General features: G+C 40.2%; 1 protein-coding gene across 1 annotated transcript in view; it reads left to right on the top strand.

The window, feature by feature from the left end:
* The window catches only part of plxna4 (plexin A4), a 432713-nt gene extending 418753 nt beyond the window's left edge, over positions 1-13960 (top strand). Inside the window, exons 30-32 of the mRNA XM_037538616.1 lie at positions 4520-4732; positions 9836-9986; positions 11906-13960. Of these exons, the coding sequence (XP_037394513.1) occupies positions 4520-4732; positions 9836-9986; positions 11906-12001 (460 nt within the window). The 3' untranslated portion in view covers positions 12002-13960. The remainder of the gene's footprint in view (positions 1-4519; positions 4733-9835; positions 9987-11905) is intronic.
* The last annotated feature ends 4975 nt before the right edge of the window (positions 13961-18935 follow it).

Here is an 18935-nt window from a genome sequence, read left to right as displayed (position 1 = left end):
CTGATTGCAAATTACACGATCCTTCGTAGTTCTTTTGTGAGAAATCACGCAGCACCTTCTTTTTCGGTACTCGTTTCTTGAAGCGGTGTTTCGGAAGTGATGCTTTGGGAGGATGTTTGTTGTTTTTCTGTTTTGATCTCGTTCTCTCTGCTGCAGTACACGCTGCGTCCACTTCACCGCAGTGTCCTTTCTTATTCCTCTCGTTCTTTCTCCTTTCTCTTTTTGCTGTCTATGACAAAAACAGAGCCGCCTGGAAAATTAATGAGCATACTGCAAATAGAGAGAATGCTGAGCCCCACGCGCACACACACACACACACACACACACACACACACACACACACACACACACACACACACACACACACACACACACACACACACACGTACACACACACAGGCCTACCTGGAACATTTCCATTCACTTTAGTGCAAATAGGCCGGGGAATAAAGCAGGCTTGTATATGTTTATTGTTTCAGACAGGCACAAAGGTGCAGGGCAGCCGGCAGATACAAACAAGCCAATATGAGTCGTGTCAGCAAAGTGCCTTCAGCTAGCACATGCTCAGATACAGGAGCGGCGAGCCTTTGTTTCCTCTGTTTAAACTTCTGCTTTTTCATTCGATTAAGCACGCACATACACGGAGGAAATCATTTCAGCAGCTTGTTGTGCACATGTTCCTGCATTTCGGGAGCAAATTCAAAGACAACTAGCGGTCAAAGTTGCAGGGTCTGAATCTTTGTAGGAATTTAATGAGGTGGATGAATTCCAATAATTTCTCTAGTTCTGGTGCAGTGCTGAAAATACGCTGTAAAACAGTAGTACATCACTGCCAGGATCTCACAATATTCAACAGTAAGTTTGCTGTAAAATGCTGTTGACAATAAATACCAGATATACATTTTTGGTTATTCCTGTGCAAATTCTGAGCAAAGTTCAAATATGTGTAAAATGTGTATTTGCATTTTAACAAAGTGCATAAGCACGGTAAATAAATATCTTCATTGACATTAACACTTATAGGTATGGTAAAATTAGACATTTTTTATATGTATATGTAATATTTACTGTCAATTACTGCCTACTGAGTTGCTTTACTTTTACAGTTGTTATGTAAAAACACAGATTACTGTATTTTAATTACAGCTTATTACTGTAAATGTGCAGCAGAATGCCGCTACGTCACAGTGAGCTCGGGGTGCAGGTGACTGTTGAGTCGTAGTATACATTTCCTATGTAGGATACATTTATTTACATTTAAAACATACATATGAGTCCATGGACCATACGAACAGTAAATTACTGCAAAAATGACAATTTGACAAGACCCATATGCATGTTTTAGATGTAAATAAAGTAAAGAAACTACAACAAAATCAAAAAACGTATCAATAAACATCCATTCACTACGTTTTGTACAGTATATCTCAAGTATACATCTTAAATGTCATTTGTTGCGCTATAACATAAAATAACTTCAGATGAATTAACAATAAAACATCAAATACAGTTTTTTTACTGTCAGAAAAGTTAAATATTGTGAAATCAGTGTATGATGGCAATAGAGAAAGTAGGGGACACAAATCTGTTAGTGGCTAATCATGACAAAACCTAATCTCTCTGTTATACTGGACCTCTCGTTTTTATTGCCGACACGGTTGCATTAGCAGTTAGCACCCAGAAAGTTGTCATTCAGGAAATCAGAAAGCACCAGATGAGATGTTAGATGTACTGCAACCTACACTGACCAGCCACTTTATTAGGTACTAATAACTCTAGTCAAAGGTTGGACCCCCTTTTGCCTTCAGAACTGCCTTAATTCTTCGTGGCAGACGTTCAACAAGGTGTTGGAAACGTTCCTCAGAGATTCTGGTTGGTTATTTGAGTTCCTGTTGCCTTTCTATCATCTGGAACCAGTCTGCCCATTCTCCTCTGACCTCTCACATCAACAAGGCATTTTCGTCCACACAACTGACCGCTCACTGGATATTTCCTCTTTTTCGGACCGTTCTCTGTAAACCCTAGAGATGGTTGTGTGTGAAAATCCCAGCAGATCAGCAGTTTCTGAAATACTCAGACCAGCCCGTCTGGCACCAACAACCACGCCACGTTCAAAGACCCTTAAATCCCCTTTCTTCCCCGTTCTGATGCTCGGTCTGCACTTCAGCAAGTCGTCTTGACCACCTCTACATGCCTAAATGCATTGAGTTGCAGCCGTCTGATTGGCTGATTAGCTATTTGTGTTAACAAGCAATTGAACATACCTAATAAAGTGGCCGGTGAGTGTAAACTGGATTATAGATCTGTAGTCTCTGTCTGTGCTAGCTGAGTGTAGCAGAGCGCAGGCTGCTGCTTCACAGCTGAAACACATGTTGGCCTTGTTATGTTGTTAGACCACATTTGGCAGTCGGTGGATGAACAGGGCAGAATTTAAGCGTGTTACCTGTAGAAACTTGAGCCGCTGATTTATTTGCAGGTGGTAGGGGTTTTATTGGCTTAGCGTCTCTGTGAGAAAAGGAATTTAGCTTGGTCCAAAGCCAGAACTTCTGGTTCTTACAGCAAATTGTTTGTGTTCGGGGATTTTAGGAATAAGTGCTCGTTTATGGTTAATCTTCACATTTAATCTTAGTGCTATTTAGCAGGTATGTCAGTCTGTCCTGTTCTGGACTGCTTTCAGCCACAAGAAAGAGATCTATGATACTTTATATTAACTAATCTCATCAAACTATCTCTGTGGTGAAATAGCTAAGGGCCTGATATGACAAGGGCTGTTCAGTCCGAACATATTAAATCCAACCTGATATTTTATATTAATGCCATACTGTTGTCAAGCCTGGCACAGAGACCCCTGTGGTTAAAACCACACTTAAAAAGAAACTTTACTGCTGAAAAGTTAACTGTTTAATTAGATGATTCTTGTAGTGTTATGACCCAAACCTGCTGCCCACTGGTTTTAAAACAGTCTTAAGTTTCTTTTTATGATATCTGGCACTGCTGTCAGCCTCAGCATAGTTTAATATTCTGCACCATAAATGCAGCAACAAATTGTATATATATATATCGCTGCTGTCAAAGGAAAACCTTGTATCTCCATTTTTGGAGTTTTTCAGTTTTTGACATAATTTGAAAATGCCTGCTGCCCTTTACATTGTGTATGTATTTCATGATGAATGGACCAAAAGAGACGGCCCAAAATGAGCTGGAGAGACGTCTGGTTCCATTGACTTACATTAAAATTAAAGTAAGTTTTTTCCTTCTCCTGTAAAGTTATCATTTTGGAGATACAAGGTTTTGTTCCGTCAGCAGCGATATGTGTATATATATATATATATAGATAGATAGATAGATAGATAGATAGATAGATAGATAGATAGATAGATAGAAATTATAAAGTATCATTTAAAACTGGCATTTTTAGGTTTTTTATCTTGGGCGATCGAAATGCAAAGTATGTGGTGGGTCAAAAAAGCAATATACAAATGTATGAAGTAAGCAGGTTTCATATCGCTGTTGTGGGAAGAAAACCTCATATGTCCAGACTGGTAACTTTACAGGAGAAGGAAAAAACATACTCTCCTTTTAATATAAGTCAATGGAACCCGACGTTTTTATAAATCCTTTTGGTCCATTCTTCATGAAATGTACACACAATGTAAAGGACAGCAGGCATTTCAAATTATGTCAAAAACTGAAAAAACTACAAAAATGGAGATACGAGGTTTTCAGCAGCTATATAGTTTTAAGGCATATATTTTATGGACCTACACTATAGCGTGTTGCTGAAATACCTCAAAACACACATTTAAAAGGAATTCAGTGAGTTACAGTTTGTATGGACATTATAAAATAATGTGTGTTCTCTTATTGGGTTAGAGGGGAGTTAGGCAAACATCATCCTGGGCCAACAGTGGCCACACTTTGGGCAGCCCTGCTTTAAAGTAAAAGACTTAAGGTTAGTGTATAGCTGAGTGTGAAATAAAATAATTAATATCAGTACATTAAAAAAAATAGTTTAACATAGTTTGAAAGTTTTTTATTTTTATAATCTGAGCCTTGGTGAAGCCACTAGTTTCTCCCCCAAAGGGTTATTAATGTTAGGTGCATGTGAGATATGCGTGTCTGTGTTGAACAGTCGTTGCATTGGAATAATACAGATTCTATGCAGTTCAACCTCAGAGCCTTACGTCCTGGAAATGCTGCATGTAGATCACAGGATCTGTGTGTGATACTCTGCAGATTTTAATAGCAGTACTATCTAACCTGAGTAAGTACTGCCACCCAGTGGAGGGATGGAGACATCTATGTATTATGAAGTTAAACCTGATGGTTTATCTTTTTCAGCTTCATTGGTTAATTGAATGTCTGTTTTAGATGATTGCTTTTAAAGGTAACAGGGCTGTTATTTTAATCACAGTTTCCTGCTGCCTTCATGCTACTACTACCACTACTACTAATAATAATATTAATAATAATCAGTGCTTGTAAAATGACTAATCTAATGTCCCTTTTTTGTTCTCAGCCTACCTCTGAGGTTTTGGGTGAACGTGATTAAGAACCCCCAGTTCGTGTTCGACATCCATAAGAGCAGCATCACGGACGCGTGTTTGTCCGTAGTGGCGCAGACCTTCATGGACTCCTGCTCTACGTCTGAGCACCGCCTGGGCAAGGACTCACCCTCCAACAAGCTGCTGTACGCCAAGGACATCCCCAGCTACAAGAGCTGGGTGGAGAGGTGAGAGGAGGCCAGTGTGTGTGTGACTCCGTGCTTGTTTTTGTGCATTTTTGGACAAAAATGAAAAGCAGAGAGAAACAGGGGTTACCAACAACACCAGGAGTAACAAAATACTGTATTACATAAACATACTTACATAATATATAATATATACAAATCATTATTACATACGGGCACTTATATATAGGGCATGTTATTATTACTACGTATGGGTGCTGACATATACAACACATATGGGACATATTATTATTATTATTATTATTATTATTATTATTATTATTATATATAAGTAGATATATACAGTTGTATGCCACTGTTTGGGTGTCCCTGTTCAAATGACAGGTTGTGTTGATATTCTAAAAGAATAAGTGAACACAAACCGCTGCAGAGAACACACTCCTTTGCATTTTAATGTGTAGTTACTGTTTATTTGCTGAATCACAATTTTTTAAGAGAGATATTGGAAAATTATTGGAAAAAATAAACATAAACTGGCCTGTGCAAAAGTGATGGGACATGCTACATTATGCTTTATATTTACAACTCTATATGTCCTACATATGGAATATTATTATTACATGTAGATACTTCACTAACTATAATACATACAGAAGATATTATATGAGATATTAGTAATAGTATTCATATACTATATAATAGATATACTATCTATATAATAGTATTCATATACTATCATATAATAGTACTCGTATATAATACATGTGGGCCATACATGTATTATAGATAGGTACTTATATATAATGCACATAGTACATACAAAGTGTTGTGTGTATATACTGGTTTACTTTCGATCAACACAATCAGGGCACATATCAAAAATGCACCTTTTACATGAACCACTAATCTCATTTTAATTACTGGGGGTTGAGTTTGATTAGGCATAGCAGTGTTTAGCTCTAACATGTTGACCCCTTAAACCCTTCAGTTCCTCACTCTCATAACAACATAACTCACATAACAGTTTCATAACAGTTGCGGAGTAGTAAGCGTTAAGTTTAATAACTGCATAATAAGCCCATGGGGTAAGGGTTTAAATGGAAAACTCACGTAAAGACAGTGTGTGTAGGAGTGGGGGGAGGATGGGGGGGGGGGGGGGTTCAGAAGAGTAATGATGTACTAACACACTATCCCTCATCAGGCTAATAGCACTTGAAGAGTGATTGGATTCTTATAATTCAAGTGCTTTAATTGCAGTAAATGGAAGCTGTCAGAGACCTCCGTGCATAATGTACTACAGTAGAACGAGGGGGGCGCGCCTGACATACAGGACGGTTGCTGGGAGAGGTAAAGTTGGGAGAAAAATGGACTGTGGGTTTCTATCCAAATGAAAAACTATGAAAATGGATGATGTTGCGTTGGCATTAATACACCCAGCATGCAGTGGTGAGACAGCCGCAACCCAAGAGAGCGAGCTTGAGTGCTCGGTAATTTGTTAAAATGAGACTTTTATTATGTTTGTTTGGTGGGGGCAGTGTTTTATAAAGGATGGAGGCTTGCGAGGCGCTGTGAAGTGTTTGTTCTGGCTGCTTTTGCCCTGGGAAATGTTTCCCCGCAATTGTAAAATAAGGAGGGAGGGTCGTATCTGAATGGCATGCTGGGCACATTGTTCATAATGCTGCATGATCTCATTGCACGCAGGTACCACTGTTTCTCTGCGCTTTCCAAAAGAAATGTCCACTGGGGGTTGCTAAAGTGCTTTTTAAATTATTTACAGATTTCTTTGTTTATTTTTATTTGCAGCCTCAATGAAAGAAGCCCCCTCCACACTGGGAGTTAGGAATAAATAGCCTGTTTGTTTGTTTGTTTTTAACTGAAATCAATAGCACGCTTCACGCGTATTTCATAGGAAGGCTTGTAGCTGTAATTCTGGCAGAGGCAGATAAACGGCTGCTTTGATTGCCTCAGTATGGAGCATGATTGTTTGGCAATGCCGAACCGTTCTTGCCTCTGGCACAAATAACACGAGTGCGACTCAAGCCAGTGGACAACAGCGGAGAAGTAACTGTGACCCATACAAGCTCAAGTCAGTCCTTTTGTTCAGCTATAGCAGAGACAGACAGCGGCTGGTTTGAGAAGCTGGTGGCAAATGTCTTGGATTTAACATCCTTTCACTATAAAATGAGTGGCGTTTACATTGTGCGAACATATCATGGTGGACTGACCAATACTTAAGGCCCAGAAATGCGTGAAATGAAATTATATTAGCATAAGAACGCTTTTTCCCCTCTTCTATAACGTTACTCCTTCAGAGATGCGAGGGTTTGTTAAAAAAGCAGTGCAATTACAGTTATATATCTGTATCACAGCAGTTTGGCAATCTGCAGAGGCATATTAGAGCACATATTTTGCCTTAATATGGCATGAAAATTAAAACACTTTAATTAACTTTAATTAGGACAATATTAAATATTTATTTAAATGGATGGTAGCACATTTTTGAGACTTGGAAAGCAGTTCAGATTTAGGCTTTAGGTTTAAGTTGGATAAACAGAAGTATTAATAACTGTTCAGAGGCTGTAATCACGTTTATTCTCCGTCTCTGTGCAGATAAATAACTTAAGCATAAGAAGTGCCTTAGAATGAAAGTGGAGCACTATGAGTTTCTTCTATTGTGCCATCTTGCGTGGATGTTATGTAGTAAAATCTCTGTACAGTTTGTGATTGATGCAAAGAGACAGCGCCTTTCCTTCTGTCACCATTTGTCAGTCAAGCTTCAAGATGAGAGCCAAGCCCATAAACACACGCTTAACCTGAAATAAAAACGCAGGGAGAGGAGGTCAGAGAGACGAACATATCACATGCTCTGATGTTGTCATGTCTTCATAAATGGTGTTTGCATTGTAAGACACTTACAAACAGAACTGTTACATTACAGTCTTGCTAAAAATCAAAACAAATGCACAGGACTGTGCAAACGTCAGACCCTGTTTTGTTTAATTAAAAAAAAAAACAGCCAGCCATCAATCATAAGTCATTCATTTTTCAGGCGATATGTCTGAGATTTGTTAATTCACTTATATCTGCAAGGGGAAAGTCAAACTGTGGCTCCTAACAACTGTGCAAGACGTACTAGACCAGCAAAACTGCCCCCATCAGATAAACAGCCTTTAAAGCTTTCGTCTCTGAGAGAGAGGAGAACATCAAGCTGCTTCAGATCTGAAAACATCCACAGGTGTTTCTGTCCATCCTTCCACCGTGAGAAGACCACTCAGCGCTGTGGGTCTGAAAGGATGCGTAGCTGATCAAGAAGAACCTCACTGAGAAAAGGAGACGGACACATCAAACAAAGAAGCTGGACAATGGACTGACCACCCCAGAGTCCAGACCTCAACATCACTGAATATCTATGAGAAGCAGAAAAGGCAACCAACTTCTAAGACTTCAGAGTGAGCTGTGGAAAAATATCTCTGAGGAAAAGAATGGAAGCTGGGGGCCTCTGACTTTTAAATAGTACTGTATACTTTCACCATCTCCATTAATGAAACATAAAACATATCTGAATAGTGATTTTGTTTGGTTTTGCATGATTTGGGCACCTGGCATAGTTAACCAAGTACCCTCACACCCAAACACCTTCCATTTATATTTGATAATAACCGGGTCAGCAACCCAAATGTTAAGAAGACCCATTTTGTCCTTTCAACAAAAACCAAACCACCTTGGTCTATTTTACCATCCTGGCTGTAAATATGTCTCGGTATGTGCTGATGTACTAATATAGACTAAAAATATAAACGAAAATACAGACTTACTTTGCTCTGCTTTAAGCTTTCGCTCAGCTATAGCTGCTTTTCCTGCATCTCCAGCAGGAAACTTTCCAGAAGTAGAACAGTTTCTTGTAAAATGTTTGTCAATGTTCGACTTTTTACGAGGCTGAAGTCGCTTCTCATTCACCAGCTTCATGTTCGAATTTTCCCATGCCACCTTAAGCTCCAGAATCTAACTACTGCACCATTTAAGGTGGAACAGGACAATTCGACTTTTTTAGTGTTCGACAGTTTCTTGTTGCAGATTAAATGTATCAGTGATTATAAATGCAGATAAGTCCTTTACTCTCCGAATTATAGATGTTCATCTTAAATCTCTCTCTTTGCCTTGTCGTTAGCTACTAGCTAGGCGAGATCGCTGTCTACGTTGCTATGTGACTAGCAGTCTGTGCACCAACCATCAGGGTCAAATGTTGATGAATTAGAAAGACAGATAGAATTAACAGTAGTAACATTAACTCCAGCGTTTAAGATCATTTATTGTTACAACTGTGTTGAACAATCAGCAGATTTATTTTACTGCAAAGTAGGATTATTTCACTTTACCTAAAAATCGTGTTCTGCTGTGGAGCTGCAAGAGGCTCAGGAGCCCTAGTGCAATACAATAACGTATGGAATGTACTGTAGCTTATCTTCTTGCGGTATAGAGTGCAATCAGTCTTGTGCACTCTCTGTCTCTCTCTGTCTTGTTCTTATGTTGAACACTCTTTCGGCCTGCACTGCTGATAGCCCCACGGCGCACTGCAGCATCACACCTGACACTCAAGGTGGTCACAGGGGTCCGGCGTGCCCCGACTCTAAAACACACACACGTGCGCACACGCGGTGTGGTGTCCACAACTTGGCTCAGCGCAGGAATTAAAAATGTAAATGTCCTGCCTTAATTAAAGAGTCGGCGGTGACACTGCAGCTGCTGCTGACAGTGACTGATTGCTCTGAGCCTCCTGAAGACAGAAGGCTGTGTGTGCGTTTGTGAAAGTGTTTACTCCTGCATTAAGCCCAGTTCAGGTATTTTCAGCATCCTATAGGTTTTGCTGATGCCTCTACAGCAGCTTTCCAAGGGCATTAGCTCATTAACAGTCGCTGCCACTCGCAGCCGTGCAGTCAGGGAGAGCAAACACAAGATTGATTCTAGGGGTCAAGACAGCTGTCAGTCAAAGTCCCTGTGGCTCCCTGCAAGGCTTTGGCCCTAAAGCACAGCCCAACAAAGTGAGCTGTTACTTTGAATTGATTGCTAAAGTGAATGTACAGGAGGAGTCGCCTTTCTGCCTTGGCCTGTACGATCTAATCAATAACTGCGCTTGTGTTCTCACAGATACTACTCCGACATCAGTAAGATGCCTGCCATCAGCGACCAGGATATGAACGCTTACCTGGCCGAGCAGTCCCGTATGCACATGAACGAGTTCAACACCATGAGCTCCCTCAGCGAGATCTACTCCTACGTGGGAAAATATGCAGAGGAGGTACAAAACCATATGGTGTAGAGACAAACTGCAGAGAATCCTAGCAGGCTGTTGTGTACTAGGCAAATACAACATGTATAAATATAGTATTTTGATTAGGGGTGTCAAAATTAACACATTCATAACATGATAAATGATTGATGCCACTCATTTTTACTGGCAACACTTTTACAGGAGACACCTACATAAGCTTGTCATGACAACTGACATAAACCTACAGAAGGATTTATGAAGGCTCATTTTAATACATTCTCTGTCTGCTTTTGTGGCAGCACATGTTAACAATAACAAAGTTTATATCACAGTTATAAAATGCTAAGATGTGACAGCTTAAATCTTACCTTATGATGCCAAGGGCTGCAGGAAGTGCCTGTTTCTGTTCAACCAGCCTGACTTGGAAAGCTGGTCATATTATCAGCATTATGGCACTGAGAGCTCCAAAGTCTGTCATTAAATCGGAGAAAGTAAAAGAAAAAAGGAAAAAAGTCAACTGATATAAGGATTTAAAAAGGCTTATTTTAATAGCCGTCATCTGCCATAAAGTCTTTTTCTGCCAACTTTGATGTCAAGTTTAAATAACACATTTTTACTGATGTTGGGGTGCATCATGGCATTTTCTGGGTGAAATTAAAGCAAATTTATCATCTGACTTATTTTAGTTTATATCACAGTTATTTGCTATAACATGGCAGCTTAAATCGTACGTTATGATACTAAGGGCCACAGAAAGGGCTCACTTCAACCGTTCAACCCGCCTGACAGCATTATGGCACTGAGAGCTCCAAGGTCAGTGATTCAGTCCTAGAAAGTGTCAAGACGCAACCCATTGTAAGAAAAAAAATTGTCAGTTGACATAAATGTTATGTTGACTTGATATCAGAGTTAGAAACTGTAATCTTAATGGCAATTGATGAGTGAAATAAGTGTTTTTAAATGTTAACATAGGTTTATGTCGGTTCTCACGGAAGGCTGTAGGTGTTATGTAGCCTGACATACAGTAAAGTTTTCTTTTTTTTCATAGCGTTAATGCATTTTCCTAGTTTGACCCTTCAAAGCATCCGTAGTTCCATCCTGAAGCCCAGCGAGTTTCTGCAACCACACCCCTTCATGCAAATACAGCTTTTAAATGGAAAGTTCCACTGATGGATCTCTTTGTAAAACTAAGGTTGTTTCCAGCTACTGCCTTGCCAAGAATTTGTCTATCATCAAGTCTGAGGCATCATTTACAAGCAAAACACGCGGCTGACAGGAGATATCCATAATTCAGCAGACTGCGCTGGACAGTGCCCGTTGGAGACCTATGGAAAAATTTGGTCAAAATTTGAGGCAATAAGGCAAAATGCTGTCAATTTCAATTAAATATTTTAACTGTTTGACAGCCCTAATTTTAATACTGTATTTGCACAGTATATTAGAACAACTGTGAATGAGAGCGATGAATAATCAGTGTTAATACTACTATATATTTATGTGCACAGTATATTACAACAAACTATAAGAGCTGAGAATAACAAAGACCCATGTAAACCAGGCCTAGTGAACACAAGTGCTCATAAGCTGACCTATGCATACTATTCTTTTCTTAATTCTAAGCTATTCAGGCTATTCATGCAACCTTTCTACTACATGCACAGCAAAATCCCGTGTTGAATTAGCTCTAGCAGTGCTCATTTGCGTCCAGCTGAACTTACATGAACACTGTAGGTGTTAATTCTACACCACAGGTGTCAATCCAACGCTGGGGATTCCGCTGCATGGTGGAAGCAGCTCGAGTTCAGAATATCTCTCTGAGGGTATGCAAGGTTGCTAGATTTAAATATATCTATACCGAGAGCTGAAAAGCATTGATGTAATTGGAGGAACAGAGTGATGCGGTTTGTCGTTGCATGACTGATGTGCCCTTTCCCTCCTTCCGGCAGATTGTGTGCGCGCTGGAGCAGGATGACGGTGCCAGGAAACAGAGACTGGCCTTGAAGCTGGAACAGGTGGTCGCCTTCATGAGCCTGGAGAGCTGAGGACCTCGTCTCCCAGAGCGCACTGGGAGATCCATCAGAAACCGAGCCGTGCCTGAGCGAATACCTGTCCATCTATCTCATCTCTTCTGTTTTCGCGACCCACTTCCTTTTATCTTCCCGCAAAAAAAACAAAACAAAAAAAAACAACCAAGAACCTGCATCGCATTAGCTCTGCTTACTAGAAGAGTAGAGAAGGAGCCATGGAGCTGGAGACCACTACATTACCCATGATGCAATGGGAGGGGAGGGGGATTGGCTCCTGGCCCCTGGTGGAGAGAGGTGGCTGCCTGCAAAACTCCACCTCTGCCTCGCTGGCATCCTCTGTCCTTCTTCCCCTTGAAAAGAAATGAAAAAGAACAAAAAAAAACTGTTACATTTATGTTGCCTTCAAAATATAGCTGTTAAGCAAAGTGTTTCAAACCACAATGTTGGGTGTCGATTTTGTTCTGACTTTTATGACTAGGGTAGTGTCTGACGCTACTGTAGAGTCCAGTCAATTGTAGTACCAAAACACAGAGAGAATATGCTGTTGGTACTGCACGGTTAGCAGGATTGCAGACCAGATGGGTCACGGAGAAAAAAACAAACAAAAAAAACTTGAAACCCAAGAAGATTTGTGTAGAGTTTACAAGACAGAGGTCTCTATGTTCTACATATCTGAGCGCATTGAGATAGAACAGTGATGCAGTGAATGTCTCTCTCTGCTGTCATATGGAAACTGGGGGCAACGCGTGTTTAAACCACTAAGGTTCTCGGTGCGAGAAGGGCGGCGCTTTCGGCCTCTCCTGACTCGTGCGGGACCTAAATGACTGTGAAACTTTTGAGTGTAACTTTCTGGCATTCCTGCCATTCTCCTGAGAACATTCTAGCATTCGTCCAGCTTCAACACATTACCGAACTGAACCATCTACCATGACGAGCAGAAGAAAAGCCTCCAGCATAAGCACACATACACACACGTACACAAACCTGCAGTCCGCGGCAAGCAGAGACCTTCATCGCCTCACTCTCCGCAAGCCTGGCCCTCTCAGAGGGCTTTCTGAGTGAGGAAGAAGGTCATTCTCCTGTTAGTTACAAAAAAAAGCACATATTCTGTAGCTGCCTCAGATTTCTACCCTGGACTAGAGCTAGTCACTTATAGAAGATTGGATTCCTGCTCTAGGAGGACATGATCAAAGTGTGTGTGTATGAAAGGGAGAGAGAGATAAGAGACAGAGAATGCAGTCATAGTCGTTCACTGCCACAGTCTGCAATTACACAAAACACTCTGGAAGACTAGAAAGATCCACATAAATTTGGTCAGCAGAAAAACCAAAAGAGCTTGATTTAAATAAACAGACAGCAAGGAGATATTAAAGGCTGACAAGAAAAGAACCCGCCACCCAGATTCCAGACTGAAAGAGAAAAGATGACCACTAATTGACCCGGCAGAACGAAGGGCGTGCAACCAAAGGTCTGTCTGCCATCTGCCATTTGATCCTTCAAGCAGCACAGAGCCTCTAGTCACCCTCCTGGATGAGACTGAAGTTTTTCTTTGCACACGGTGGAGTCCCTGTGAGGAAACCCTGACCCTGAGAATAAGGGCTCGCTCCTGCTTAAGTGTACAGTCCGTTTGAGGCGTTCTCATGGCTTGGCCGTTTCTCAACACCCGACGCTTCTAGGTCCTCGGCGTGGTTGCGGTTGTCGTCTGGGGCGAATCTTAAAGCTTTTAGGGTCCCCACATAACAACCTCGGCCACGCAGCGACTCACAACTGCCGGCTGTAACCTCAACAAAGGGACAGAGACCATCGACCTGCCCTGTTGTCCTTCCTTTGACCTTTCTTTTGCCTTGACAGAGTGCTCCAATGTGGTGATTTGAATGTGCGGGGAGACCAGCCATGGTCCACCTTGGGTACTTTATTGGCTTTTTAAGCGCATGTACTTCAATTTAAACTTCATAAAAAAGAAAAAAAGGAAAATAGAGAAAAATAAGCCTTGCTAAATGATGATGTGGATGTGTTCTTTTCTTTCTTTTGCTTGGAAGAGCAAGACGGAAAAAGTGGACTGTCATCTAAAAGCTGCAACTTCTGTTAAGGTGGAACCTTTATCCCGCTCACCCGTTCAACGGTCATTCTCATGTTTCGTGAAAAGTGTTAAATAATACTAAGACGAGATTTAAATTGATACCTTAAACAAATATAGTATATACCCTTGCATGTTGACCTATTTGGATGTTATGAAATGGAACTGCCTTGCAAAGCTATTTATCTAATGCTACTAGGAATTTCTAAATAAAAAAACAAACACTTCTTTTAGACGATCATGGATAGTTGTTACATCTGCATCCATCCCTCATGCAGAAATGTCCCAGTCCCTCAGGTAGATTCTCTTCTGATGAGTTGTCAAGCTACAGTTGACCGCTTTCATTCATGTTCATGTTGAACAAATGCACAATACCTTTTTACTATAGCAGTACTAGACCATGAAAACCAACACAAGCAGAGATTCTCTAAAGCGTCCATCGGTTGTGTCCGAGTTTGTTCGCTTGATTTGCTTCTTTTCTTTAGACCCCATCTGACCTGACGATTCCTTGACGAGGACTGTTGTACTGACCTTTGATTTGCTTTTATAATTTCTATTTTTTTATGGACTGTTTTTTTTGGGCTTATTATTACAATAAAGCATCACATGACTGTAAATACATTAGATCCAGATATCAGCTTAAAGGCGTCTAGCGAGGTAGCGAGATGGCAGTTTTCGTTTCTTTTTCTCTGCTTATTTTGCTCACTTTTTTATTTCTTTAATGTCTTGACTGTTTTAAGCTCTTGAATGTCCGGCGCTCAATAACACAGGGGGTATCATGAGGTGGATCTCACACTCTGACGCTTAAAGATTTGCCAAGTTTTGACCTCCTGAGGGGAAAAAATCACCCATTTCTGACAAACTGGTCAAAAATGTCGTGCCCGTTTTTTTTTTTTTTCAAATTTCACGTTAAAAAAAAGAACTTGAGTGTTGTGAAAATCGTGAAACTTGTTCTGTAACTGACCGTGCTGAACTTACATAAGAATGTATGCCTGAGCCAGCAGACGCTTCAAATGAATTACTTCCGATATCTGGTTGAACAAATTGGTAGTAAAACAAGTCTTTGGTAGTATCAGATTGTGTTTGTTGGAAAAGTGACCGCCCTCGGATGCCTCCATGACTCTACCCCTGTGTTCTGTTTTCTGTCCATCTTCCATGCACTGCCACGCGTCGGCAGGTCTGACCCTTCTGTCTGTAAAAGACCTGATAAAGCTTCCACCTTTAACGTTTTGTAAGAACTAAAAATGTCCTTCTAGCTCAGTGTTATAGCCGGTGTTTCAGAGACCCGTTAGAAAAGACTTTTACTATTTCCAGATCTGATGAGAGATAAAGAGAATTATGCTTATAGGAAGAGGAGAGAGAGAGAGAGAGAGAGAGAGAGAGCGAGAGAGAGAGACGGGCAGAAAGGCAAGCTTCTCTAACTTTGTTATAATTAATTGTATACCTGTGTATGTAAATATAATGCATTCCTATTTTGCAGTCAAGGACAAAATACTATTTGTAATATAGAATAAACTTTATTATGAAAAATATGTGCCTTCGTGTAAAAGATGCTTTTTTTGGTTGTGCCAGCTAAATGCATGTGAGAATCTAGAGAGGTGTGTATGCATGCATATGTAAATAAGGGAGAAATGGGCCAAACCTGCCAACTGTCAGCGATAAACACCTACATAAAGCACAGAATGGGGACCTTTTTGATTTTATACTTTGCATCTGTGAAGTGCAGACTGTCAATCTGAGGGTATTTACACTCTTAACAAGTGAACCAAGTGATTACAAGCCATTAAGCCTCATAGTCTCTCTGCATTTAACAGAACCAAAAGTAATAGGACACTTTGGCTTCTCCATTCTTTCTTAGCCAATTGAGTGTAGCCTTAATAGTTTATCCACAAGAAGCTGACAGAAGGTCTAGAGTTCATTTCCAGATTGTTGTATTCTAGATCCTAGCAGACCAAAGATGTGTCCGTTAGCAGTACTTTGGGCTTCGATGAAGCTGAAAAATTACAGCCATAGTCAAAATATTGTCAGAAATGCAAGGATCTTAACAATAAACAACCCAGCAGAACACGAATGATCACAGCAGCAGAAGAAACGACTGAACAGATTACAAACACTATCCAAGTATAAATGTCAATTAGGAAAAAAAATACAGCACTGTGTGAAAGTTTTAGCCGTCTATGCACATTTTTAAACAGTTGACCTCAGCAGTGAGTTTATCACAATATACATTAGAATAAAGTCGCATTCATAATTAAAATAAACAGAAAAATAATAAACAAGTGACAAGAATTTCTTGGGTCCATATTTTTCCTTGACACCTTCACAGCCGCCACAGAGACTCGTTAATATCATCAGTTACATCATGAGCTCAATTTACTGAGCACTGATTGGTCAAAACAGGAGCTGCTTTTTAACTACAGATAATACTGGACTTCCTCGAGGAGAGGCTTGGAGATGGGTCAACAAACACACGAACATGCAGAAGAAAAAAAAAAAAAATATATATATATATATATATATATATATATGTGAAATCGTTATTAATTAAAATTATATACATTTTGTTTATTCAAATATTAACACTTTGCTCAGCAAATAAACACAAACTACACAAATAGAGATTTTGAAAATGTGTCTTGAGTGCCTAAGACTTTCGTACAGGACTGTAGATGGAAATATATTTTTATATATTTGAAATGCATTTGATGCTGAAATACATTCCAAACACTAAAATGTATTCATAACGTACTGCCATATTGACCAAGCACTAGATCTCAGAACTGAAGAACCCTAACTGTACCAGGGGGACCAGCCCGATGTCTGGAGAAGTGAAGTTTATTCGTTTGCGCGCAGGTACCAGACACCTAGCCAGCCCGTAAGACACTGGGCTGATGCAGCTTTATAGCATGACTGATGCCGAGATTAGGCTCCGCCTATACATGACAAGTGACGGGTGTGACAGACGTGACCATGTAGGGATAAACAAGAATAGACAGAAGAATGTTTTAAACACAGTCACAGTACGGAGACACACAGTACAGAATATAATGACAAATAACACAACACTAAACACATTACAGAGCAGTACATTCCTACAGAACATTGGTGTGAGGATTTGACTGCACATCCACAGCAGCATTAGCCAGGCCAGGTACTGGGGGGGGGGGGGGGGGGGGGGGGTGTATTATATCTGCTTTCACCAAAAAGGTACTTGGTAGCATCATAAACAATATTAAAAATCAGAATTCACGACCATTGAACACCCACATAATAAGTTAATATATATATAATTAATGTTATAGAACAGAGCCATGCCAGGTCAGCCACAGCTGCAGAGAAAGCTTGGAAAAAAGGACATGGCTCTGGTAAAACTGCGGTCTTTCTTCGTAAGAAGACACTGACGAATGCAGTGGTGCATACAAAGCAGGCCTGAGACTAAAAAAGTCTGAGAACATATTAACCAAATATATTTTAAAAGACATTCATTTTAAAATGCATGAGGAAATACTGCACACAGAAATGTACAAAAACAAATGTATTTATCATTTATCAATACATTTTAAAGGTATGAAAAGAGCTGAAATCATGTCTAATGCACTTTACTCTTTGGATACTCTGTGAAAAATGCAGTTATGATTTAATATCTTGTTTATTTGACATACATTTTGTGTGTCTTACTGCAGACGTACATGGTTTAATGCAAACATTCAGCTCATTCAGTTCAAGTGTATTTAGTTATACCTGTAAGCTCTGTTAAAACTATATACAATTACATAATATAACACGTATAAATAAGGACATTTTAAAATATAATTAGCAAATACATTTGGCCATTTTCATACATTGAAAAAGTATATTTGATAAATACATTTGGAGTGTTTTTTTCATATGGGGTGTCAAAGTCGGCCACAAGGAACAGAAGACCCTCACAGGATTCACCACACGAGGCCACCAACACATAAGCCTCGAGAAGAGTAACGCCAAGTTAAAGTCTCTGCTATCAGCACAGGATGCCACGCCCATCTGGGGTCAGGAGCCCACAAGAGCACGACCAGCTGTGCTCTCAGTGTGTAGGAGTGACAGCTTCGCTCCTCTCTATGGATACAGAGCAACTGCACAGGAGGAAGCATGTTAGCCATCAGACCGGCAGCTACTGTCATATGTAGCTGGCATTGCCAGTAACTAACACTAGAGACAAATCCGTGAAAATAATACTGAACTAACACTGAAATGTACAGGAGCATCTTATCGGCTCAGATCCAACCAAATGCCACACAACTTGGCCTGTGGAGCTCCAGTCTGAGAAAGATAATGAGATAATGAAACTTTATCAGACCCAAAAAGTGAGATGCTCTTGCCAAGTTGCTCACCCAGTCTGAAACCTACTGAGCAATCATTTCAGGTACAATCACTGAAAATGGCTGGATTCCAGGCCTGGAGCACTATCGCCAGCTTTCACTGATGTCTGTGGGTCACAAACTTGAGACAGCTTTTCAGAGAAAACGCAGGTACTAAACATGACAATTTTATGTAATAAAAGTCCCATAAAATGGAAAAACAAACGTTATTAGCTTTTTCTGAATTAAAATTGTTTGGTGTAGTGTGCATCACTTAAATTCCCAAACTGCTCCATTCAATTCCCAGTCTGTATGGCCCGCCTATAGAAACTAAGCTGTGAAAATAGCTCATTTCGGACTGTGATGTTGGACTGTGATGTACACCTATCCAGTCTACAGCAGTTCAGTCCCACCAACTCGTGCTAAAGTTGGTTGACCATATTTTTGGGATATTTTAGGCCATTTAGAAATGTTCACTGTCCAATAACTTACATATACACGAAAGCCAAAACAGCGCTGTCACTGTCCACTTACT

Source organism: Pygocentrus nattereri, chromosome 1 (assembly GCF_015220715.1).
Source record: "Pygocentrus nattereri isolate fPygNat1 chromosome 1, fPygNat1.pri, whole genome shotgun sequence".
Lineage (NCBI taxonomy): Eukaryota > Metazoa > Chordata > Actinopteri > Characiformes > Serrasalmidae > Pygocentrus > Pygocentrus nattereri.
This window is presented reverse-complemented; position numbering and strand designations above follow the sequence as displayed.